The sequence below is a fragment of the Diadema setosum genome, chromosome 12 (assembly GCF_964275005.1).
Source record: "Diadema setosum chromosome 12, eeDiaSeto1, whole genome shotgun sequence".
Classification (NCBI taxonomy): Eukaryota; Metazoa; Echinodermata; class Echinoidea; order Diadematoida; family Diadematidae; genus Diadema; species Diadema setosum.
The window spans coordinates 2,953,056-2,980,893 of NC_092696.1; the positions used below are offsets into that span (position 1 = coordinate 2,953,056).

Consider the following 27,838-nt stretch of genomic DNA (forward strand, 5'->3'; position numbering starts at 1 on the left):
TGTTCGCCCGCTGAAAATCTTCTACGTGCTGGAAACTACCTCCTCGCCACAAGCCCGCGTAGCTTGCCCGGAATGGTGTGACACGGCCTTAAGGCCCTGCCAGTCACATAATGCTCTGCGTCCGGCGTTACGTCCAAATAAGTCATTTTTTTTTTTTTTTTTTTTTTTTTGCGGAAACCCGCGGATCCCTTGCTGTCACCAGAGCATTTTTATTTTGTACAAAACATACGGGAAAAATATGCGGGCGATACGGAGAGATACGACCAAATGCGAATACTTGCGTCCACTTGCGGATATTCTTACGAATTGGCACGTAATTTTGTTCTTTCAACTTGCATAAACTTCCGAATAGTTCGGAACACTTGCGGAGAGTTGCGACTATTTACGGAGAGTTGCGGATATTTTCGGATAGTTACAGATTATTATATGTACAATATGACGATCCCTGCCAAGTCAATGCATTATGACAGCAAATTTATCACATATTGGACTGTCTTACATTCTACACTGGGAAAAACTGAAATTGAATTTACGTACAAGTTGTGAAAAGTTTTTGCATTTCTTTAAATTGCGTTACAGTAATAAAAGATATATGAAATTTTGAACTTGAAGTTTGAATTTTATTTGTGCAGCTCAAATATGGATAAACATCATAAATGTGAAGACTACATAACATAATTATACCACAAATAGAATACAATCTAGATCGATAAGTTATACACAGAGTAAGAAAATGATACAGTCATGGAATAGACAAGCTGTGGTTACGCTGTCATTGTGCAGCAATATTCATGATAAAGCAATGCCTATTACATTTCCAGAAAAAAAGAAACATTAGGACATTCGGACACCCCTCCCACACCCAAACACGATATAAAAAATGCAATATCCATGGAGCGTAAAGTGGGTAAGACTATAGGGAAATACTAAATTCGTTCTCATTTTATATAGTTTATCGCTGTCCCACACCTTCCCGGCCAGAAAAGTGAAAAAAAAAAATGCTGTCACCTCATCCCCAACCTCAAAATTGCTTTCCGAGTTTCGAAAAATTTACATTCAAGTAGTACAAGGAAAAATGTTCAGCACCAATGGCCAGGCGATGTCATGCGTATAATGGGTGTCACCTAAAATGACCATTTGTGGGAGAAGTTTCGTAACTTGACTTTGCGGTTCTGCCTCTCCACCGCTCCGAGTGTGTTGTATTAGCATTCCTTCTGGTAAATGCGCTGCAGCTTGGTAACACGAGTTGTGTGGCTTCCCACGCGTCTCTGTGTTCCCATCCGAGTGGAAAACAGAAACCGTCGAAGGACGTAATCGTCTACAGCATCCCCTGTACAATTCCCTGTACCTATTATAAAGGTTCGTTGATCCAAAAATGAAATTCGGAATAACGAACCTTAGAATAAAGAACCTCGGACTAAAGAGCTTTCAGAATAACGAACTGTTTAATAACGAAATGTAACCCCCTCCCCACACACACACACACACACACACACACGCACACACACACACACACACACACACCCGAACCGATACCACATTCGTTCCTGATGAAACGACTTCCCAATGCTGATAAATAAGACATAGTGGACCGTATGCAGAAAAGCAGCATCCGCCCGCACGCAAGCACCACTCCGAATTCATAAACAAATCCGCCAAACAAACTGATCAAAGTCAAAGCTGCTGATAAAATCAATATCAACGTTTATGCCAGCAACGTTTATGCCAAAACAATTATGTTTACTGGACCCAACGTTTATGCCAAAACAATTATGTTTACTGGACCCAGATACTGGAATGACCTCCCTCAAGATATTACTTCTTCCTTATCCTTATCCACCTTCAAACGCAAACTAAAACGGCTATTACTTAATGGATACACACTACCCGGCTCTTAGCAACATTTTTTTTTTAAATACCCCCAGTCTTTTGTCTTTGTCTGCAGCTCCAAGTTACTTAACAATACCGTTATAGCATTTGTGTGTGTGTGTGTGTGTGTGTGTGTAAACACGGCGAAATAACATGTACAGTCTCGTTTAAGCGATACTAAAGTATTCATGTGGTTCGATAGTTCGTTTTTAATACTGATTTTGCACTGGTACAATTTAAGTTGGTCGAGATAAACATGTCCGTTCTCCGTATAATTTCATGCCTGTAAATTCGGGAACCTACAGTTTTTAGAAGCATCATTGCTTTTATGTAGGCCCCATCATATTTCTGACATTTATTTGTGATATCCTCAGATGATAACGACCATTTATATTTGTGTGTAATGTTTGTTTGTCTTTTTTTTTCAAAGATAAGATATGGTTGTATATATTTTGTACTTTTGTTTTATTGTCAATCATTTTATAATCCCATCACTGAGAAAGTGGAAATATGAAATAAACTTGAAACTTGAAACTTGAAACAGCTTACTAGGTATCCCTACCCACACGCAGCTAATAAACACATACGCAAAGAGCTGCCATAATAAACATATTCTTCCATCATACACACACACACACACACACACACTCACATACACACACGCACACACACACACACACACACACACACGCACACGCACAAACGGACACGGATTGTCACCAGACGACAATCCGTGTCGCAACAGTGGGACCCACATTTTATTACGATTGTTGTTGGTTTTTTTTTGATGTCTCTGCCATTCCCAAAACAATTTTAATCGAATAAACTTTGAATTCTTCTTAGAATGGCATGCTCTGTACCAATCTACAAGTGGTTTCCTGGTATCTCGGAAAAGGTTCAAAGTCAAATCCTCAGATCCACCAACACTGTACCATCCCTTTAATGCATGCAGTGTTGGTCTCATTGAGATATATTTAGTGTTTTTGTTTTTGGTTGCCTATTTGCAATCCTGCACCACGAAAGCAGAACAGATTCTGAAAGAGCAGGACTTAAGTTTAAACGATAAATAGCTCATGGCAAATTGACTCTCTTAACCTTTCTAAATACTGAAAAGAAAGCACACACTTTGGAAAAGTATGAACTGAGAAAAAGATATGGCTCTGAAGTAAAGGGTATATTTAATCTTTACCAGACCGTGCCAGCTGTGCGATGAATGGAACAAAAGCAGGGTGTGAACCACTGGAACAACAATAATGAAGGGATTATCAGATTAAATTGAAATCGTGCATGCTCTATCAATACAATGTACATTCCGTCCATGATTAATGCAAACTTTCAAAGCAATAATGCTACCTTTTCAAAAGTTTTTTGAGTTAAAAGTAAAGAGAGTACAACGGATTTTCAAGAAATAAAGAAGGGAGATCTAAGAAATACCTTATCTCACTACTTTACCAAAAAGGATCGTAGACAAAAGTTCCGAAAACAGAATTTTCCGGTCATTTTATGATCCCAGAGTTGGGAATAATGCAGAAGAAGAGTAACTTATTTTCATAAAATAGAAAATTCAAGATTGACTTAGTTGACCGGTTTCACTTTTTCCCCCCATTCCTCACGTAAAATCGTGGGGCGCGACTTTATGCTGGTTTTGTGATGCTTGGTCGTTGTCAGACTCGTAGGCATTGTTTACCCAATGTCAGACTAATGGACCTTTTTTAACTTAATTAATGTCAAACTGACAGGCTGTATGACTCGTGAGCTGTATGACTCATGGACCTGCAAGGACCTTTTATCAATGTGGCGCTTGTTGGTCGTGTAACTCGTACGTCGGTCTCGCAGGATGACTCAATTAGAAGTGTGTCCTTTGAATAATTTTTGTCGTGATCATACATAATGATGATAATATGTTCGTGCAATCAATAATTATGCCATTATCAAACATAAACTTAAAGACATACACACACACACACACATACACACACACACACTGAAACCCAGACACTAAAATCTTACTTTGTATAGTAGGCATGTGTTTATTTTACTGTCTTCTAAATGGAGTAATGAATGAAAGCGTGTTCAATCTATGTCTGTTTCTATCAAATTTCAGGAAAACGTGTTAATCCAGGTCTCATCATTGGACTCACCATTGGTGTGCCTGTTGTCATAGTCAGCCTATTTCTCTTTGTTGGGAAGTATCTCCAAAACAAACATCCGGACTACCTGCCGCGAAAAGGTGCTGGTCTATTGAAGGTTTTATGTTTGCATTCAGTTGTGAATGTTCATGTGTGTGTGTGTGTGTGTGTGTGTGTGTGTGTTTGTGTGTGTGTGTGTGTTTGTTTTAGTTCGTTGTGCGTGCTTACATGTGATATGTGTGTACGTGCGTAGGTGTGTGGATGTCTTTGATACAAAATAACATCACAAATGATATCTTCAACACTAAGGACAACCAAATGAATATCCCATGTGTACAAATTCAAATTCAATCTTTATTTTTACTTTTTTTAAAAGAAAATACAAAGCCTCACAGGGAAAGCAACATGTCCATGTCTACATGGTCAGTGCAAAAAGAAACATAGGCCTACACTCTATGTATACTGCAAAAAAAAAAGAGAGAAAAAAAGAGAGGTACTCTTTCAAGAGACTATGCTTGTAACATGAGTGGGTGCCTCTAAGGGAAAGGGGAAAATAAAGGGGGAAGGTGAAAAGCTTACAATTATAAAGAGTGCGGGAAACTGGGAAAGTTGGGGATAGAAAAAAAAACACAAAATTGTGAAAAAAGCGAACAGAGAATAGGGAGAAGAGGAAGAAAGAGAGAGAAAGAGAGGGAGGGAGAGAGAGAGAGAGAGAGAAAGAGAGAAATAAAAACTTAAATTATTTTGATGCATAGAAAGCCCGCAGAGACAATAGAGTTAGCCAAGCGCTTTCGAGAGTGATACAGTGCCTATCTGCAGGTGTAAACCGAACTAGGAAATCTATTATCAAGGATGATTAATCGATTTAGAATGAATAAATATTCATCAAGGAAAACATGTATCAGACCACACATCGTGAACCTGTCCTCAAAATACTGGAAGTGAAAAGAGGGAGAACGAAACGGGACTGATTTGGAAATTATTTGTGCCTCGAACATATGGAAACGATCATTTATATAAGTGATGCTCTTGTTATGGTTGACAATATTTTTCAGGATGTGGCTGGAACCCCTGCTGGAGAACACTAAACATACCAGAGAGATCTCATGAGGAGGAAGAATTAATGCTGAGTAAGACAAAATATGTAGATAAATATGTAGACTAAAAAAAGAACAAAAATGATTTTTTTTTTACATAATGCACAGCGACATCTATATTTTCAACATTATAATCATCTACACATTTGTTGTACCGTGATGCAAGTGTATAATGTCATGCAGTTTAGTAGTAGGGCCTAGAAGGAAATATATTATGAATTTGTAATACTTTATAGGGATAAGTGCCTTGCAATGATATCCTCGATAAACAATAATAGTTTACATTTTGGAATTTATCGAATAAAGATATTCCAGGCCTTTTTCTCTCTCTCTCCCTTTCTCTCTCTCTCTCTCTCTCTCCCTCTCTATCTGTGTATTATACACTTATGTATGTGCTGGTATTTATGCACATTCATAAGATGGATGATAATGGTTTTGTGTTCGTGCTTTTTTTTTTCTCTCTTTTGATTTCCTTCTAAGAACCACCATCGCTTACAAAGAAACAAGTACAACGATGCAAGGAAGATCTGAAGGAGTATTACAGTGTGTCACGAGGCAAGGTCACGGTGGATCCACTCAACTTTATGAAGCGTGTTGAATTGGATGACATTTTTACGAACTTAAGTATTATTGACCGAAGCAGCAAGAATAAGACACCAATAACATACTACGATCTTCTGAAAAACACTGAAAAAGGAAACCTTTCAAAGCGCCTTCTGATCCAGGGTGAGGGGGGTGTTGGGAAAACAACACTTTGCGCTAAGATTGCCTGGGACTGGTGCAAGGGACGGATTCTCAAGGATCTGGACATGGTACTCTTAATTATTCTCCGAGATGTCAAGCACGGAAAAAGCATTGGGGAAATTGTAAAAGATTATCTATCTGATTCAAATACAGCAAAAACGAGCCAAATAGATGGTTTCATTGTAACCCATCCAGGTAGAGTTCTGATCATATTTGATGGGTTCGACGAGTTCAACGGGAAATTAAGTGAGGAGAACAGTAGAGTCATTCGTATTTTGAACAATGAGGAATTGAAGTCATGCCAAGTATTTGTGACCACACGCCCATGGAAGACAGATGAATTTATGATGGAAAAGACTCTTGCCGAATCGTACACTTTTCTTAGCGTTGAAGGATTTAACAAGGATGATTTATCAACTTATATAAGCAGATATTTTCGGAGTGTACAGAAGGACAATCTTGCAGAAAACTTGATCAATTTTATAGAAGAAAACGAGGTCATCCGGTCAAACATGGCCCCGTTTCCTATCTACTGTGCAATGCTTTGTCTCGTGTGGAACGACTTCACTGAAAAGAAACGGACAGAAATGCAAAATTTGCAAACCTTCTCCAATATATTTGGCGAAATGATTTCTTTTTTGAAAGAACACTACACATCAAAAGTTGGGGGAAATGTACAGAATCAAAATAGCATTGATCATCTCAGGGAAGCCGGTAGGGCAATCCATCAAATAAGTGAGATAGCGTTACAGGGTCTGTTTGACAGGAATCTTTCATTTCCTGAAGGACAATTCAGTGAGTGCCGTGATGCCATGGAAATATGCTGCAGTGTGGGTGTTTTGACAATAGAAAAAGATGTCATCACAAGGGAGCGTCGGCGCGACCTCAACATTTCATCCTTAGTTACGTCAACTGTGTCTTTTCCCCACAAGTTGTTTCAAGAATATATTGCCGCGCTGTATATTGAAAATGTATTCGCCAATGATCGCGCCAAGTACGACAAGCTGAAAAAGGAACTTTTTGGACGACGTGAGGAGTTCCGCTACCTACTCTACTTCACCTCAGCTTTAGGGAATGAACTCGGCCTTGATATCATCCACGGCTTGATAGACTCTGCTCCACATTTCGTCGAGAGTTATACTAGTGATGATTACGAAAAAGAGTATGCTGATCGTCGATACCGCGATTTCTGTGTTGACGTTGCGTTTGAATGTCATACTGAGGAGGCCGCTAGAGCAGTGGGAGAACGATGGAAAGAGTTCAAACTCTCATCCTATTCGCCGGAACATACAAAATCAGGAGTCACTTTCATGGTGCGCTTTAACCAAGTAGTGAGTGATAGAGCTTTGATATCAATTTGAAAAGTACAGCCAGTTTCTTAGCTTAAATGTGATTTGTGCTTTTTGGAGTTGTTGTTGTTGTTGTTGTTGTTGTTGTTGTTGTGTGTGTGTGTGTGTGTGTGTGTGTGTGTGATTGAATGCAAACTCCTCAACTTTACTCTTTTGCTATGCATGGTTGTAATATTTATTTGGGAAAAAGCTTTAAGACGCACAACTGTGAACAATGTTGAATATGGACGCGTTAATGTTCTTGTATTAAAATAGGTTTCCTCCCATAATGAAGTTTCAACAAAATGTTCCACATAAAGTAAAATATGAACAAAATTCTCAACCAACATGTGACTTCTTAGGTGTGTTATGATACGTTTAATGGTCAATAATGTAAATGTCTTTTCACTGCATGACCTTTTCAAAAGGTTTGAATTAGTCAATTTTAAGCAATACAGTGTATTCTTTTTTTTCCATAACAGAATAATTCGATTTAGTTAAAAGAGCAACTATTTCACACTCGGATAAAAATCCGACCGATCTGCGAAAATTAAAGATTTCAAACTGCATATACTGATAAAACCATGGGTATACTGAAGACACAGTGTATCGAAGGGCTGTGTCATACTGTGTGTTCTGTGTATCGTACCACCAGGCCTGCATTTACGGAACACAATATGACTCCCGATGATGTCATGTGCCTTTCCTAAGCTCTTGACATAATGAAACAAGTGGAACGTAGTCATCTTCCCTTCTCCAGCTTGGATGAATAAAATACGATATGTGATTTGAATGTCTCAGCTGAGTTTCCACCTCCTAAACAACTTCATATACATTTTACATGTACATCACGGAGCATTATTACTTTTCACAGCCTGTCAATTGATTTCTTTTGCAATTAGCCATCAATGGAAATTCACGGTTTGAAATGCGGGAGAATCGTGTCACGTCACTTGGCGGAGGGTATGTGTTCCAGCAGTGTACTACGGAGAGTAAAGATATTGGACTCACAATTTCACGTGGAATTCTACAAGATTCTCGGCGCAGAGGCCTTAAACTGTCAGGTAAGATCTTATCACCATACTTCCACAACACGTCTATCGTAATGTACAGACTAGAGATCGAGTTTTACTTCAGTTTTTCAAAGAAGCAGTATAACAATTTTAGAGTATTCCCACTTCTCCTTATCGTTATTATGCGTAGTAAGTCCAGCTGCCAGGGCGTCACCTGTTGAGTCTTTAATCCCCCCAAGACCACTGCATGGACAGCATCTGAATGGGTAGTCTTTCAGAAGTTCGGTCAGGAAAATCCATAGACAATAAATCATATAACGAGAAAGAACAAAATAGATAGACTTCGGTAGTGAAATCACTGCTTTACGTGAATAAACAGTCTCAAAAATGAAGAAAGAAATAAAAAAGAGAAAGGTAAGTACTACATCAAGGAGTTACTAGCTCGTGTATTGTATCGATTTTTTTTTTTTTGTATTTCAGCTTACAAAACATAGAATTGTCATTTTTGGTTATTACATCTTACAATTGTAATCGAGATATAGTGTCGGCCTTATAGATAACGAATTATAACAACAAACTGAGGACTTGAAAAAATATTCTAAATTAGTATGAGCGAGTGAGCAGAAATTTTCTGTGTAGGAACATTGCACGTAATTCTGATAGTTCGTTGTATACTTGTAAATCATACAATGCTGGCACACTGTTATGTGGTGGCTTGCCCTGTTATCATAATTTATGAAATAACAGATCATGCGACAATTGAATCCAAAAGCTTGCTAAAACTTACAAATCAGTGTGAGCATTTTCTGAACATGTTCGTTTATATCTTCTGTCATATTTGGAGCTTTGGGAAGAAGTTTCACCTTTTGTTTTTTGTTCAAGCGGACCCTGCTCTCGCTAGCGGTGGTCGTTCGAACCCCCTCCCCCTCCTGCAACTGCTGATCTGTAAATTAACAAACATGTCGGAAAAAGAGGAACCAGTGGGACTCGAACCTGTCATCTACTGCGAACTTAACAAATTTCATTAACCACAACACAGTACGACAAACATACGCTCGTTCGCGAAAAAAACAATATTTATATAAAGAATGGTTCAGATATTGAAAACGTCAAATGATATACATGCTACGACGGCGCAACTCGGTACCATCTGTTAATCACGTATACGAAAATAAGCGAACAAACAAACAAAAGCCAATACCGCCATGATTGAACCATCCTCCATTTCTTATACATCTATGGGCATACACATGGGCGATCAGGGAAGTTGATCGGGGGGGGGGGGGGGGGGGCATTTGACCAATCCCTGTACATATGTTGGGGGGGGGGGCAAACAAATAAATTGTCCCCCAAATAATTACCTAGATGAGGACAGGTTTTAAACTTTTTCGATGGAAAACATTGTCAAAATACCACCGCAAGTATGAATCACATCTTGTAATTATAAACATGCAAAAGCTCTTCCGCTACGGTCCTTTTCGAGAGACTTTGTACACTTTTGACATTGTTGTTACGAGAGGGTATAAATAGAGGGGATATATAAATAGTTTCAATTAATCCTATTTCCCAAAACTTGATTTTCCTCCATAGATTTAGTACCATTCTGGGACTGACAATTTTCCAAATACCATACAAAAAGTGTTTACAAAAATTTTTATTTTTATCCTGAAAATGATTTCCTTGCATGCAGGGGCGTCGATTCTGGAGGGTTAGGGGGCAAATATGTCATTTTCAGCCCCCCCCCCCACAAAATGTTAGTGAGTTGCCTGACCCCGATTGTAAGACCAAGCAGGTAACTCGTCCAACTTTCTCGTGATTGATTGATTTATTTATTTTCCGTATATATAAACAACAACGGCTGGATGGCCCATATTCAGTGATATCACACATGGCATTGCTGGACTTCCATGGGGTTCAGAACATTGAAGTTATACAAATGCAATGTGAAATTATGAAATACATACTCTTTTAAAAATGTAGATATTTGAAATACATAAGTTGACAGAAAGAAAAAAAAACAACAACATCGAATAGCAAATAACAAAAGAAAAGGATACAAAGGAAAGGGAGGGGGAAAATAATAAATCATAACTTTCAATAACCTGTACTAATTCAAATAATTCTGTAATAACTCTTTTTCATCAACAAAAAGAAGAAAAAATTAAATCAACGAGGCAGTGACCTTAAACATACTTATATTAGATTTGAATATATGAACACTGGGGGAAGTTCTAATATCCATGGGAAGGTCATCATATTCCTTAGCATATCTATATTTAAATGATTTCTTCAAATATTCACTTCTAGGAAGTCTTATTTTTAGTCCAAAACGGGAGGGGTAGGAATGAGATACAATTTCAAATTCATCTTTTAAATAAGAAGGGGTTAAATTGTTCATTATCTTATACATAAAGGTAAGGGAGTGATGATACCTTCTTTGGTCAAGGAGTTGCCAATTTAAAGCGTTATGTATTTGGAGAACAAGAACATGAGAATCGGGTTGTAATCTTGATATAATTCGGCCGGTCCTCGCGTGGTCCTATTCTGTAATTTTTGTTACTTTTCTAGGCGTTTCTTAAACGATGACCCATATATAATGTCTCCATAATCAAAATGAGGAAGAATCAATGACTTATAAATTAATTTCAGAATCGATTCACTTACAGAGTGTCTTAGTCTACCGAGAAAACCTAACATCTTTCCAATACTCATCAGCATACTTTCAAGATGACACTTCCAATTTAAACTTTCGTCACACCACAGACCTAAGTACTTAAAAACATGCACTTGATTCAGAGGGGTGTCGTGTAACGAGACTCGTAAGACATTTTGTTTTGACACCATGTGGCTGCTTGCAATTAACATGCATACAGTTTTCTGACAGTTCACACTTAACTTATTTTGACACATAAGTCCACATTAAGAGCAAGTTCAATATTGGATACTGAAGAATGAGAAAAATATAAAACGGTATCATCAGCATAATTGCACTGTACATGCTTTAACATATTGTACCAAATCGTTGATATAGATTATAAAAAGCAGTGGTCCTAGAAGGGACCCTTGAGGGACCCCGAACGTCATAGCAGATTCAGAGGAAAGTTTGGAGTTGACCACTGTTTGGCAGACTCTGTCCATCAAATATAAGCCAAGCTCCGGGGTACCATTGATGCCTATTTCCTTATTAGCTTCGTCATTAGCATATCACAGTTCACTGTTTCGAAAGCTTTTCTGAGGTCGACAAAACAACTCCAGTATATTCATTTCTATCAATTGCATAGAGCCAGTCATCCGTGACTTTCATAAGGGTAGTAATAGTAATACAGTTGAGTGTTGTGGTCTAAAACCAGATTGCACAGACGTCAGAATTATTGTTTTTGTGCAAGTAAGCTAATATCTATCTTTGAACAACTCGTTCGAGAATTTTTGAAACACATGACAAAATTGAAATAGGTCGATAATTTTAGGGATGATCTTTATGCCCATTTTTATGAATTGGAATGATATTTGCCCTTTTTCACACTGCAAAAAGTCCTGTGTTAAATATGAAACACCGAGCTGGTGTTAAATTTCCGGTGCTCATTCATGGTGTTAGATTAACACCTCCGGGTGTCATTTCATTTTTTTTTTTTGATTACTAGTAGTTTCTTAGGGACTGAATTTCTTGTTAATTCTGAACAAGACGATGAAGAATAACCGATAAAGTAGGACCTACTTGATTTTTGAAAAAATGGGTAAACACATTTACACTATGTAACACCAGTTGGTGTGGTCTCCTATTGAAGCTGGACGGGTGTTATACCATTGACATTAACACCACCAATATCAAATCAACATCATGCGGTGTCATTAATGAATTAACTCTAGCGCAGTGTCAAAAATATCACCAGCCACAGTGTCAAATTAACACCACGAAGTGCCAGGTGAACACTTTTTAGCACCGTCACAATACATTTTCTACACCTGTGGGTGTGGTCCTCTATTGAAGCTTGATCGGTGTTAGATTTAACACCCATGGTGTTAAATCTAACACCAATGTTTTTACAGTGCATGGCTTGGGAAACTTACCACTTTGCAGAGACAGATTAATCAAATCAGCAATGCTATGTGATATTTCAAAAGCGCATAATGTCAGCATATAAGCAGATATCTTATCAAAACCAATGGATTTATAACCTCTTTCAAATTACGAATAATTTTACAAACTTCACTCTCCATAACTGAAGTAAATTCAAATAGATCATTAACAGAGCTAGCTTTATCGTGAATAAAAGGTGCATCAGGAATTTGTTCTGCTACAGTACTTCCCACTGTGGCGAAAAATTCATTAAATTGATCAGCAGTTTCAATAAGATTATCAGAATTCACGTGGACTGAGATATCAGATTTCTTACGTCTTGATATAATAGATTTCAACAAAATCTAACTAGATCTGGAATTTTTACTATTTTGGGAGAATTTATCAACATAATATTTTTTCTTTGCTTTCCGAACTTTCGCTGTTACTTTATTTCGTAACTTTCGATACTCATTCATCATATTTCCATCTTTACATTTATATGCTTTCTTTTTTAGCTTTATCTCGCTTCTTCATAAGTTTGTAAATGTCGAAGTCATCAATGTTTAAATTTTTCCGGCTTCTGCAATTTATAGTTCTTGAAGAAAATAGAATATCAGACTTCCAAATCACAGTACTAATCGAATGATCACTCATTCCATTGTGAATCACATCAAAGCTCTTCATTTTGGGGGGATTATTAGTTACAATATGATCAACCAAAGTAGCGGAAAGATTAGTTACTCAGTATCCGGGTCGGTTCAGTGCAATTTATCTGTGTCAAAGCGCACATATTATTAAGATCAATATACCTTTTGGTGACACCAGATAAAGGCTGGGACAGTAAATCACAGTTTATATCTCCTACCTGGACTGTATCACAACCTAAACTGTCGACATAACTAAGGAAGTTTTCATATAAATCAAAGACACCGATATTACAAGAGGGGGGTCGGTACCAAGTAGTGAACACCATTGCCTTTGAACGCTTCAAATAAACCTTTACTGCAAGCACTTCTAACTCGTTCAAACTTTCATGTATAAGGTTCTCAAAATGAATCGACTTATGAACATATATCGCTACTCCTCCACCTTGACGAGTTCTATCTTTTCGCACTAGTGAATAATTTTCTATATTGAGTTCATGATCAAAAATAGATAAATCAATTTTAGTTTCATCTAGAGCGAGTAAATGTTTATCGTTTGACGTCACAAACGCTCTAACTTCATCTATATGTCTCAAAAGACTGCGATTGACATTTAAATGTGCAATCCTTAGACCATTACCTCCATCTTGATGCAATTTTTCTGAAGTAGGCAAATTTCTTCGTGTCATATTGACCTCATGTAAATCAACATCTGCAGCAGTTTCACAATCAATATAAAAAGGCATCTGCTTAAACAAACAAATATTACACTGCCAGTCATTAAAAGTCTCTGTCAAATCATCATAAATTCCTTCAGAAATACCAGAACAAACAATTACGAAGCCACTGCTGGCAATTAGTACATCTCAATCTTTTTCTATCTTTCTTCACAGGTTTCTTACAACAAGCACACGAAAACTTATAAATACTAGACTTCATTTCGCAGGGGAAAAAAAAGTGAAACATTAACTCTGCAGAGCACAGAAGCATGAGAAAAAAAAAATACACAAACAAGTATAATCGCATGTATATCGCGAGTAGGAACACAATGTTCCGTCAATAGAATATAAAAGTATCCGGAGTATTCAAAGATTCATCAAAATAACCATGCCATGATTATTCCAACAGAGTGTCAATGTATGCACTTCAATGTGCATTAGTGTTCTAAAATTATAGATATAAACACAAATCATTCAAAATTTTACACAGATTTTAAAAACATGTGTACTAAAGTGTTCTCTGGTCATCACTATGCATTCATCAGCCACGTTGTACGATCTCACAAAATTAGTTGAATTTTTAAATAGTTTCAATTTTTAATTCAATTGAAATGGCTACCAACAGAAACCAGCTAACCGCATAAAAGAGAACAGATATCTGGTCTGTAAAACAACTGTTCAGTTTGTAGGACAAAGATTGTAACTCGGTCCGGGGAAGGGTGAGGTAAAGCAGCAGCTGCTGCTATACATCGACGAGTGATGGCGCTCTTCGTCTGTGAAATTCGTGAAGATAAGGGTGGGGAGGCAATGCAGTGGTAACTCTTGACCAGAACATCGAGTAGGCCTACTGCAGTCAAGGGTTAATCCTAAATCAGATGATGCAAGGGCTGAAATCACACAATATTTGAGTTATCATAAGCAGAGACATAGCGGCCAAAAATTGGAGGACAAGCCAGTAGAGCACGATCCGGAGGCGTTTTTTTTTTTTTTTTTTTTTTTTTTTTAAGACGGCACAGATTGGGGCATGGCGCGTGTTAAACCTTTGGGAAAAACGTTGGGTTAGGGTTTTTGGTTAGCGTTAGGGTAATGGTTAGGGTTAGGGTTGGGGTTAGGGCTAGGGTTAGGGTTAGGGCTTGATGGTTAGGGTTAGGATTAGGATTAGGGTTAGGTTTAGGGATAGGGTCCCCAATAGATTTTTAGGGTCCCCAATCTGCGCCGTCTAAAAAAAACAAAACAAAAACAAAACACGCGATCCGGAGCAGGGTGGGGTAATGTGTGTACAGGTGATGGCGCTATTCTTCCATTGAACTGGTACATAATGGGGACAATACACTAGTCGACGTCTGGCAATCATGAATAACGTGGCCTACGGCGTAATGTACTGTAATCACGGTGTATCCTATTCAGATATTGCGAGAGGGTGTCAGCTGAAACCATTTGCACCGCAACCAGTAGAACAAGGCTAGCACACACAATTAGAACACAATCAAAACAAGAGCGAAAGGAGAGTGGGGTATTGTTGCCGACGGGTGATGCGCTATTTTTCGGTGGAATTGGCGCGGTGTGCGCCAGATTGAGGGGATTGGACGGCACCCACTTTCCTAACACTTTCCTAACATTGCTAACGCTTTCCTAACACTTTCCTAACACTTTCCTAACATTCCTAGCACTTTCCTAACGTTTCCGAACTTATGCCCCTATGCGCATGAGCGGACCCGTGCTAGCTAGCTGCCGGGCGGATGCCGGGAAATGCACCGATAACGCTCGCTAGCCAGTGAACAGGCACCCTGGTTTCGCCTCGCGATCGCGGCGATGTATCTTGGGCTTGCTTTTCGCCGAGGAGAAGGCAACAAATCAACGCTGTGCCAAAATCGGACAAAAGAGGGAGGCAAAAACAACACTTGAACGGAGAGCCTCTAAGCCGACCCCCTGTGATTTTGACAAGCGTTACATGTAACGCTCTTCACAAAATCATAGATATCTTCATAATGCCGTATTTTTCATCGATTCTTTTTCATTGCTTAGTCCTTTCATAGGCATTGGCCCTTGTTTTTGCCTGTTTCACTTCATGAAATAGTACTTTTGCATTTTGGGTTCCAACACTCCTCCCCAGTCCCTTTAAAGGAAACCCAACCCAAAGAGCAATGTGGATTGAGTAATAGCAGCAACATTAGTAGAACACATCAGTGAAAGTTTGAGGAAAATTGGACAAGCGATGGAAAAGTTTTGAATTTTTAAAGTTTTGGTGTTGGAACTGCTGGATAAGGAGGCTAGAGGTTATGACGTATGTGTGGACAACAATTCAAAAATATTAAAGAAATTCCACCAAAATTCACTTTTCTAGCATAATGAAAGAGCACATGACTAACTGCTTTCAGAAAAACAAGGGAATACTCAATTTACTCAGTCCACAATTCTCTTGGAAGTTGGTTCCCTTTAAGAACCATTTTAGGTATCCAAATGAAACTTGGCATAAACGGTGAGTATGAGAGAAGGAAGTTGTGCCTCTCAACTTTTGGTTGCACATCTTCAAGGTCAATGGCCATGGTCAATTTTTAAAAATTTGTCTGCATACATATACCTGATAAAGTTACATTGATAAAATTCTGGCCTATGGGATCAGAGGTCAAAGGTCAAATGAAAATGCTAAAATTCTATTTTTCCCATATCTCAGAAATGGCTCATGGTATCATCATGATATTTAGTGGATATGCATGTACTGCCTGACAGTTATTCTTTGGGATTTGGGCGACATTGAGTGAAAGGTCAAGGCTGAAAGGTCAGGTTCAGACGCTAAAATTCCATTATATTTGATTACTCTTTTTCTCCATTCCCTGGAGATGAATAACAAGTCTAGGCAAAAGAATACACATAACTCACTGCCCAATGATTCATAGAGAAAGATTTTTGCCATGGGGTCAAAGGTCAAGAGAAAATGTTCAAATTTAATGTCACATTATGAACTTATTATGAAACTTCTTAAAGGGGGTGGCTAGTAACTGATCAGTGGGAATCAGTGAGAATGCTGGGGGATGATTGTTCCAATCCTGGTGGGATTGATTTTAGAGTATTTCATATATGTGTGAAAATTATTTGCTTCAGAATGGTCTCATATGCAAGTAATGTGCAGTTCAGTGTTTCAAGGTTAGCATGACTGTGCAGTGATGGGGTGATCGTTAACGATCACCCCGTCACTGCACAGTCATGCTAACCTGGAAACAGTACTTGAATATGAGACCATTCTGGAGCAAATGATTTTCACACAATAGATCTATATAATGTACTCTTAAATGAATCCCACAAGGCTTGGAACAATTATCCCCAGCATTCCCACTGATCAGTTACTAGCCATCCCCTTTAAGACATATATGTGTCAGTTTCCAGAATGTTTTATGATTATATCATAAAATTGTTTAGGCGACCAATACTTTGTACCTGTAGTTGCATACTTGTCAGTTGCCTCAGGAAACATGTACAGCATATACAGCTGTATTGCCAGTGTAGGCCTAACAAATAACAATGTATATTATGTTGAATGATTCTGATGAGTTATTATGTTTATTGCTAGAGGAATGTTAAGAGGGGGGGGGGGGGGGACTCATCCCCTGGCCTAGATTTGGTTCATCTCGTGGCATTATTTCATCTGCTCAGTAAAGTAAGGGACCTTTTATGAACATTATGAACTTATTATGAACATTATTAAGACATATTATATAACATAAATGTCAGAATGTGTAGAAGGGGGGCTCCTCCCCTGGCCTAGTTTTGGTTTGTCTCGTTGCATTATTTCATGTGCTCAGTAAAGTAAGGGACCTTTTATGAACATTATGAACATTATTAAGACATATATGTGTCAGTTTCCAGAATGTTTTATGATTATATCATGAAATTGTGTAGGCTACCAATACTTTGTACCTGTGGTTGCATACTTGCCAGTTGCCTCTAGGAAATATGTCCAGCATGTACAGCTGTATTGCCAGTGTACCAAATAGCAATGCATAATATTATGTCGAATGATTTTGGTGACTTATTATGTGTTAATTGATAGAGGCATTACATACTTGCCCAGCTCATTTAGGAAACACTTCCACTTGAATATGTATGTGATATTTGCCGCAGGAAATAAGTGACTTTCTGTGACAGCGTATGTAGTGGAAACATGGTGTACTTGACAGTTGCATCTGGAAACACTCCAGGTATTCATTGTCTGTGTGCAAAATTCCATGTAACATCTTGATGAATCTTGCCAAATTCATTTTAATGAAGATCATAGTTTTGAATAAAGAGAATATGCACCTTTTGGTTCAGATCATGTTAAATGAAGGTATGAATTTGTTTTCCTCTCTTTCATTTTCATTTTATGTGTTTTACGAGTAAGTTCATGTGTATAATTTATGTTCATTGTAAAGTTTTGGTCTCTACCATACATAAAAAACGAGGCATAGACATCACTTTTCTGTCAATGGTGACATCAACAATTTGATGTGCTCTTTCCATGAAATCTTTGAAGGTTTTTGCGGCGGTAAAACATTAGATGGTAGAAGGCTTAAAGGTGCACCGTATATATTTTCAAGATTATGTGTTTGGCCCTGAAAAGGGCCTTCCCAGCCCGGATAAGACCTTTTCTAGAAAGAAGTGTTGCACCTTTAAGTCTTATACCAGACAATCTTCCTCCAATTTTCCACAACTTTGAGCTATTACCATCAATCCTCACACAACAGCTACATACTTAAACATGCCAGTCAAGTTCAAATATGAGTGATGTCTAACTAGGTCAAAGGTCAAAGTGAATGTGTCAGTGAACTAGCCCTGTTAAGCACTATATTCATAATATTGATATATACTCTGTAACTTTCTACAGATCTTAGGCTTAGCTCTGACTACCAAACTCATCACAGGTGCATGACCTAAAGATACCAATCAAGTTCAAAATGTGGTTGTCAAAGTCGAACAAGTTCAAATGTCAGATGGTTGAAAAATTTTTCCTCATAGGTACAGTACTCATAGTATTGAAGTGACATTGGTTGCCAGTAAGGCAGATAATTGCATTTAAGATTTTGTTATTTGTAAAGTACTGCATGGTCAAGCACCTGGTTGTCTGTCAGAATTAATATTAATAAAATCATATTCATATTCACATAATTTACGAAGTACACAGAAGTTGTAAGTTGCTTCTAAAGCAACCTCACTTAAAACAAAAGTAACTTTTAGGTATTGTGCCTTTAGCTGTGCTGCTCCATAACTTTGGAATGAATTACCTGAGAAAATGAGGAAGGCCCCATCACTTGCTGTCTTCAAATCTTTGTTGAAGACTTACCTTTTTCAGAAGCATTTGATTAATTTGTTATTTATTTGTGTGTGTGTGTCTAATCAGTAACAATGTCAGGAGCTCTGTTACATCACAGCACAGTAGAGTATATTTACATAGTAGCTGCGCTATACAGATTTGTCTAATCATTATTATTATTATTATTATCATTATTGTTATTATTGAGGTGTACTCATCAATATTTTTTTTCAGATTTGAGCAATGACCACCAAACTCACAAATTAGGTAGGCTAAATAAATGAAAAATGCCAAACAAGTTGTATATGAGTGAAGTCCAACAAATTCAGAGGTCAAATTAATGGAATTAATGGTCAGTGAACTTTACTTAATAAGCACTTGAAACAATACAAGGACACATTGTGGTGTACTCTCAATAACTTTCCACATTGAGAGCTACGATAGCCACGCATTAACACCACATGCATATCACCTGAAGATTCTGCTCAAGTTTGAATATTGGTAAATATTCTAGGAACTAGGTCAAAGGTCAGATGGTCAATGAACTTTCTCTAATTTAGTGTCAAATATTGTTTGCTCTCAATAACGAATTTCCACAACTTCGAGCTATGTCCGCAAAACTCAAACATGGGTACATCTGCTAAAGATATATGCCTGTCAAGTACTTGGTTAAATTGAACAATGTAAAAGGTCAGAAGAAAAATTTTTGAAACTCATACACTTAAAAAAACATTTTAATGACAGAGTGTAGTATTTATATGGGCGAGGACGATACATGGCTTGGTGTTTGTCTGAATTGTCATGAGTTACGTGTGTGTAGATGTTCATTTGTTATCTACAAAAACTTGTTTTTTTGCGTGGAAGATGCAGTAATATAAGGTTAAGATTTAAAAGCTTTGAAGTAGGATCCTGAAATATGTTGCCATTTTTTCTCACTCTAGGGTGCAAGTCTAGTCAGTATTTGTAAGTATCAAGTTGACCTGACTATTATAAAGGTCAAAGGTCCCAAAATTGAATGATTATGTACAGAAAACCAAGTATTTTTCAGTATATTTTGTAGAAATCCGTGTTTTTTTCTCCCCCTCCCTTCCCCCTTCTTCCCCTCTTTTCCCCTTCCTTTTTCCTTCTTTTTCCCCCTCCAAGCAGTCCATTATGCCCTGGTTCTTCGTGAAAGGAGGGGTGGGGCGACGTTGCAGTGAACAGCGTCCGGTGGTCATGGTAACCACGGGCCAGAAAGTAGAGTCCTGCAGGCAGGGATGCATCCTATTCAGACGATGCGAGGGCTTCATACTGCTGTATAGAGTTAAACACGAAAGACTTTTCCAAAAGAAGATTCCCTCAAGTTGGCTCAATAGACAGCAAAATACCAGGCGATTTATCTTGCAGTGGAAGAGGCGCGTACAAACATGGATCAACAAAAGGCAAGCCACGGGTATCGAACTTGGCCACAAAAGATCGACTTATTCAGTGGAAGTTAGTTGACTCCATCCTTTGTGCCGGAGGGTAATTACTCAATTATACAAATAGTATGAAGTATAATAATAATCATATTAGTGATAATAAAGTATAAGTCACTTTCCAAGTGTGACTTTAATATGCTACGGTCACAACTCAGAGCGGCGACGGACCGATTTGTAACCTGCTCGGTCGCCGCTGACATTATGGCACCGCCCAGTAGTGTTTGGAGATGTCAAGCAGGCTAGAAAACCCCAGCGATGCCTAAGCGATGCCCTATCGATTTCCCGTCGGTCAAAAAAAAAAAAAGGTAAAAAAAAGTGAAATATGGGGATCTTCTCGGCGTAGAGACTGAGCAGTCGGCGAGCGATGCCCCATTAGCAACTGGACGATCTACCACCGGCTATAGGCCGATTTTTACGGAATCGGTCATTACGTAATTACACAAAATTACATACCTCTTCATAACTGGTCCCCATAGAAGATCAGCGGCACCAGAAAAGTGCAGCTGATTATGGGCTATCCAGTCGTTATCCTTCTATAATCCTACATGCTATTTTTTTTTTGTACATCGATGATGTGCCACACTATTAATTTGCTATGTATGTATGTTTCACTTTAGCTATGATGTGTCTTTTATATCTGTATGTGTGTTAATGACGGAAATAAAACAAACAAACAAACAAACAAACAAACAAACAAACAAACGAACGTAATCGAATTGACTTTGTGTACGAAGTCGAACTTGTATAGTGCACCGTTCCGTACTCTTGCTTCCAGCACTGCTTGTGCAAATTTCCTTCCCAGAACAGCAACACCATCGAAAGACAAAAGAAGTAGGATCGGTTGAATTATGGACCTACTACACATGGACGTTCATCGCTAATTAATTAATTCACGCACCTGTTTCTGCCCAAAGTGTTTCAAAACATTTTTAAACATGCTTTCCTGCTTTGATGATCTTATCATCACCTCCGACAGCCAGCCTGAAAAAAACAAGATGGAGCTTTGAGAAATCTAAAGAATACATCTGCAAAACTTAGTTCCTCCCTTAAAGGGAAGATAAACCCCAAGAACAATGTGGATTGAGTGAAAGCAGCAACATTAGTAGAACACATCAGTGAAAGTTTGAAGAAAATCGGACAATCGATGCAAAAGTTATGAATTTTTAAAGTTTTGGTGTTGGAACCGCTGGATGAGGAGACTACTAGAGGTTATGACGTCTGAGTGGACTACAATATCAAGAAAGTATAAAGAAAATACTACAAAAATCCATTTTTCATGAAAATTACACATTCCATCAACTTGATATTGACATATGTTAAGGGTAGCAATTATTCCCCCTGCTTTCTGAAAGCGGTTGGTCCACTGCTCTTTCATAATTCTAGAAAAGTGAATTTTTGTTGAATATCCTTTATATTTTCTTTGTATTGTTGTCCACTCATACGTCATATCCTCTAGTAGTCTCCTCATCCAGCGGTTCCAACACCAAAACTTTAAAAATTCATAACTTTTGAATCGATTGTCCGATTTTTCTCAAACTTTCACTGATGTGTTCTACTAATGTTGCTGCTTTCACTCAATCCACATTGCTCTTTGGGTTTACCTTCCCTTTAACCCTAACTAGGCCGGGAGGGGCCTCCGAGGCCCCCCCCCCCCCTCGACGTTCCGCGCGATGTATCGCAATTGCAAAAAGCTATCGCCGCGACGTTTCATGACTTTTTTCTTTCGAGTCTCCCGCATCTTTTGACACCTAATTTGCGACGCCCGGGCGTGCGGGTCCGAAGTTACGCATAAATATGTACATGCATGTCAGACCCAAAATTGCTCAAAACGTTAATTCGTGTACAATTTCAATGCAAACTGTGCTTACAGGCAAATTTCATAAGCATGATTATTTTGGTGTTTTATTGATTAAAATCAATGAATAACATATTTTCTTGTTCGGAGCAATGTCACGGACAAATTTCATCGAAAAAACAATGAAAAACATAAAGTAAAAAAAAAACAAAGAAATACATAAGAAATTCAAAAAAACAATAAAATACTTCAGAATTTTTTCTGATATCACAATTTTTTTAATTACATTTTCTAAGGACACTAAAAAGAATATTTACACAAAAATGTGCCTGTTTTGAGCTTTAATTTGTGATTTATACCAAATAGTCTGATTTTAATGCATCATCGTGCATAAATTAGCATAATTTAGCATAAATGATGATTTTTTTGAAAAATAACTTCATGGTATTTTAGATTACATCATAGGCAATGTGTGCGCCAATTTTCGTCGCGATCGCCCAGTCGACGGCCGAGATCTGGAGGGGGGGGGGGGGCCTGGGAGGCCCCCCCCCCCCCCGCGTATTTTTTATTTACACGCAAGCCTGTTGCTTTTCGAAATCTAATTTAATGAAACCGCTCGTGATGCGTCTATGCTTACTCCACTAGGGTTGTTGGTTGCGAAGAGTTCTGTGAGCACTGAACTCTCCGCTCGCGATTCGTACACGTTCATCAGTGAGTGTGTGTACGCGCTGTGAAAGTTTTGCTCGCCGTGGTAGACCCGCATCCAAGTACATGTACGTATGTAAACGAGTGAGAGTGCGAAAAAGAAAACAATACAAAACAAAAAATCTGACCAGGAGGAGAGGGGGAGAGAGAGAGAATCATAAGGAAAGAGATAAAAAAAAAGCAATGAATATTCTGTGATATCTCATCAAATGAGGGTACATTCCATGGAAGACCAATTATTGGTGTATGATGGGGGTGTATATAATGGGCTACACTGACCGAATATTATATATATATATATATATATATATATATATATATATATATATATATATATTCATTTATATTAATATATGTATATATACAGGTTGGAGTGATTTTTAAAGGGATGGTAGGGGCGCTGAGCATACTCCCAAAGAATTACATTTAGATGGTCATTTTTCGCCTTTGTAAATTGTAGGCCTATACACGTTTGCGTTTACTGATATGTGGGGGGGGGGGACTGAAGGTGAAGCCAATCCACCCCCCCCCCATATTGAAACGCATAACGACACAATAGGCCTACACATGACGAGTAATCTAACAGAATGTAAGTATATAATGTAACACTAATTTTCCATCTCCGTTGATTGATAATTTAGATATTGACAGGAAAGATTGAAGGGAAAAGGAGTGGAGAAGAAGAGCATGGATGGAAAGCTTGAAGGGAGAGTAGTTGAAAGTTATGGAATAGGCTACAGCTGGTACATATGCATGTACATGTATCAGAGAGTTGTGAAATAACATGATCGCTTAAATCTAATGACACCTGAATGGAACAAACATCATATATACATTGGAAAATGTTTGCCTTTTTTCTCATTTTAAAATTAATACATTGTATCAAAAGTACTGTATTTGTCTTTCAGACCCCCCTCACTCTCTTCTTTCCAAAACGTCTCTCTTCTCCCGTCTCTCCATACATCATAGTATTTGTTCCAAATACAAGCTCTCTCTATCTCTCTTGACTCCCTCTCATATCACATGATTTCTGTTTCTAAGACCCCCTCTATATATACATTGTATGTACATGTATTAACTTTATTTCTCAGACCCCAACCCCCTGTTCTGTTGCTATTAAAGGCCCCCAAATCTATCTTCATACTGATGGTATATTATTTTGTTTTCAAACCTGTCCCTCTTTCCTTCATACTAGTTTCAAAGACTCACTCTGCATATTCATTTTCCGACCTCTCTCGGACCCCCTCCTTTTTCAAATTCATGACTCGTGTATTCCTTCCTCGATCACTGCTTGAATTAGCCTATATATATCATACAATTTATTTGTTTTTCATACTCTCTCTGTCTCTCCCATTCTCTCTTTCTGATTCTTAAACTTTACAATGTTTGTTTACAAGACCACTTATTACTCTCTACATTGATCAGTTTGTCTAGAAACATGTACAGTCACATGTTATCTAGGAAAATTACACCACTGTTGCATGAAGTCATTATGCACTTTATTCACTTCTTTATGTTCAAGCACTTTTTTTTTTCATGAAGGTATACTACAGATGTAATCGGATCCTCCAATATCCAAGAAATATTGTGATACAAACTAGAACTATCACTCAATGTGATTAATATCCCAAAAACTAAACACTGAGGCAGTTAGCTCAACAGGCAATGATCACTTTGTATAATTATATGCTTTTCTAAAAAAAAAATACTATGACAATGTATTGTTCAACATTGAATGAAATTAACAAAAATACGTTACTATGCTCACAGATAGTCACATGTTCCATATCTCAAGTCAAGTGCTCAAAACTTGAGTGAGTAAAGTCAGTAAATCAGCAATTTCTATGATTTTCATTAAGAATACTGTTACCATGTCAACACGATGTTTGACATTAAGAAAAAATGAAGTTTGCACAACTATATGTCATAGCTGTCACGTGGTCATGTGCCAAATTTCAAGTCAAATGCTCAAAATCCGAGGGAGTTAGGTGAATTCACAATATCATTGCATAAGATTTTCATCCAAAATGTGCTGTCACCATGTGTAGAGCTCACTAATGTCAACAATAATCGACCAGTAGAGTCATAACAACCACTAATGTGACTGCCGTATCTTCAAGCTATATGCTTACTTGACGACAGTCTTCTGCATTTATACACTCCGTTAATTCAGTCAGTGATTTTCTTTATTCCGAGTGGTTCCCTATCGACGCGTTCTCTCATTATACTCTTTTCTTTAATCTGTCGATAAACGTATATCTCAATTTTATGTTCATTTCATTTCATTTTCATTTCATTTCATTTATTTCATTCCTTCTTTCTTTTTCATCAAACATAACACGAAATGAATCAGAAGATATAACATAGGCATGTATTCGACTTTACATGGTAGATAATGGTTAACAAATAGGAAATTATACATGCACACCGGCAGAATACAAAGTTATGTTTGGAGGGGGAAAAAAAAAAGAAAGAACTGAGAGGTTCACTGAAAAGCATGCTTGTAAATTGTGAACCACTCAAAGGATTCTTGTGAATACATTAAACTTTTTTTTTTTTTTTTTTTTTTTTTTTTTACAAAGACAGGAGAGGACAAGACTGGACAATAGACAAGACAATAGAAACACAACGACATTACATGACTTTACAGTAGGGTATACCATGACAGTAATAAAACACAAAAGAATAATGGAAAGGAAGGAGAGAAAGAAAAAGGAAATGAAAGGAAAAGCCAACACGCTGAACATCGGGATCGTAAGAGGGAATTGAGGTGTTTCAGCTCAGTCAGCCGAGCAAAGTGTATACAAATAAGATAATGTAAAAAATACACAATGATGAAATCAATGATTGACGATGAACCCTTATAGGATGTAAAGACCAGCTAAGTAATGAATCGTATATATATCTTAATATGAGTTCAACAAAAAATATTTTAACTTACGCTGAAACGAATTCAAAGATAAAGAATTTTTTATATTACAACTTAAAGAATTCCAAAATCTAGGTCCAGTGTATATAAATGTATTTTGAGCCAATAATGTTCTCAGAAGGGGTAAATGAAACTCATTTGATCGCCTGGTGGGATAATTATGAAAATATTGATTTCGGGGAAACATTGAATCAAAAATGCTGGAAAGTGCATTTGTGTTATAATTAAACGTAAACTGACCCAGATGTAAGAAAAACAAATCTTTGATTTTTTAAATCTTATATCTAACAAATAATGGATCTGCATGGGAACGTGGAGAAACGCCACAAATAATACGAAGTGCCTTTTTTTGTAATAACAATAATCTATCTAATAAAGTTTGATGGGCACTATACCCTATGCTAAGATTCCATAATTTAAATAAGGTAATATTAATGAAAAATACAACGTCAGCAAAGAAGACAACGGGATATGAGATTTAAGTCTATCAATAATACCAATATTACGCGAAATTATTTTACTAATATTAATAATATGAGGCTTCCACGAAAGTTTATCGTCCACTGTAATACCGAGAAACTTTATATGAGATACACGCTCTAAGTGAACGTCATCAAAGATGATATCTGTGGGTAAAACTTCTATAGACTTGCTGAATAACATATAGTTAGTTTTCTGAAGATTCAGTAATAATTTGTTGGCTCTTATCCATTGAGTTACTTTTTTTAATTCGGAATTAACAGTAGAGTGATTGAATTTTGGTGGGAGAAGAAAATATTTGAATCATCGGCAAAACGTATAAAAGAAAGTATGTCGGATGATCTACAAAAATCATTTATGTAATATGATGAAAAGTAAAGGTCCTATACTACCCTGAGGGACGCCACATTTAATAACTTCAAGACTAGATTCGTATGTACACACTGCATGTTTCATTCTCTTGTAAACAAAAAGAAATGACTGTATTTCATTTTTGTAATATCATGATCGATGCAGAAAATTCTTAATAAATTCATTTGAATCTGGATCGTGTAATGTCATAACAACCACTATAATATCATCATAACACGTCGACGACAAATGTCATAATGGCCATAACACTAATTTAAAATCGAATTAATAAAAAAATGTCATAACTCGTCGACCACAAATGTCAAATTTTTCAAATTTACTGCAAATGTCATAACGCGTCATAGGGGAGGATCCAGGAATTCCGTAAAGGCGGCGTGCCGCCTTTACAAAATCAAAGACTGGCGTGAACCCCCCCTTTTCTTCTTTTTATTTCTGTTGTTTTAACAAATATAGAGAGGGGGCACAAGAGAGGGAAGCGCCCCCTCTCGATCCGCGATTGCGTTAACCTCAAATGTCAAAATCGGATTAACCACAAATGTCATAACACCTCGACCAGAAATATCAAAATTTCCAAATTTACTGCAAATGTCATAACGTGTCACAGGGGAAGATCCTGGAATTCCATAAAGGGGAGGCGCCTTATACAAAATCAAAAGCTGGCGCAACCAGCTTCATTTTATTTCATTTTATTTCTTTTTGTTATAACAAAAATATAAGAGACGGAGGGGGGCGCCGCGCCGCCCCTCTACAAAAGTACAAGCTGGCGCACCCCCCCCTCCCCCGCCCCCATTTTTTGTTTTTGTTTTTACTTCTGTTGTTTTAACAAGAATATAAGGGGCACCAGAGGGGGAGCGCTCCCTCTCGATTCGCGATTGCATCATCCACAATTGTCAAAACTCATTGCTTGCATTTCAGGGGCGGATCCAGGAATTCCGTATAAAGGGGAGACACCTTTCAAAATAAAAGGCTGGCGCAACCCCGTCCCCCTTATTTTTTTTTTTCGTTTAATTTCTTTTGTTTAAAAGAAAAAAAAAGAGAAAGAAAATGAAGGAGGGGTTACTTTTGTAAAGGCGCCTCCCCTTTACGGAATTCCTGGATTCTCCCCTGTGACGCGTTAAGACATTTGCAGTATAAAATTTTGAAATGTTGAAATTTGTGGTCGACGTGTTGTGACATTTGCAGCAAAAATGGGAATTTTGACATTAGT

The 27,838-nt window shown here is 37.6% G+C and overlaps 1 protein-coding gene across 1 annotated transcript in view; it reads left to right on the plus strand.

Moving 5' to 3' along the window:
- The window catches only part of LOC140236292 (uncharacterized), a 98,251-nt gene that overhangs the window by 13,737 nt on the left and 56,676 nt on the right, over nucleotides 1–27,838 (plus strand). The window contains exons 4-8 of the mRNA XM_072316246.1: nucleotides 3,963–4,099; nucleotides 5,054–5,128; nucleotides 5,576–6,966; nucleotides 7,003–7,170; nucleotides 8,070–8,231. Coding sequence (XP_072172347.1) covers nucleotides 3,963–4,099; nucleotides 5,054–5,128; nucleotides 5,576–6,966; nucleotides 7,003–7,170; nucleotides 8,070–8,231 — 1,933 coding nt within the window. The remainder of the gene's footprint in view (nucleotides 1–3,962; nucleotides 4,100–5,053; nucleotides 5,129–5,575; nucleotides 6,967–7,002; nucleotides 7,171–8,069; nucleotides 8,232–27,838) is intronic.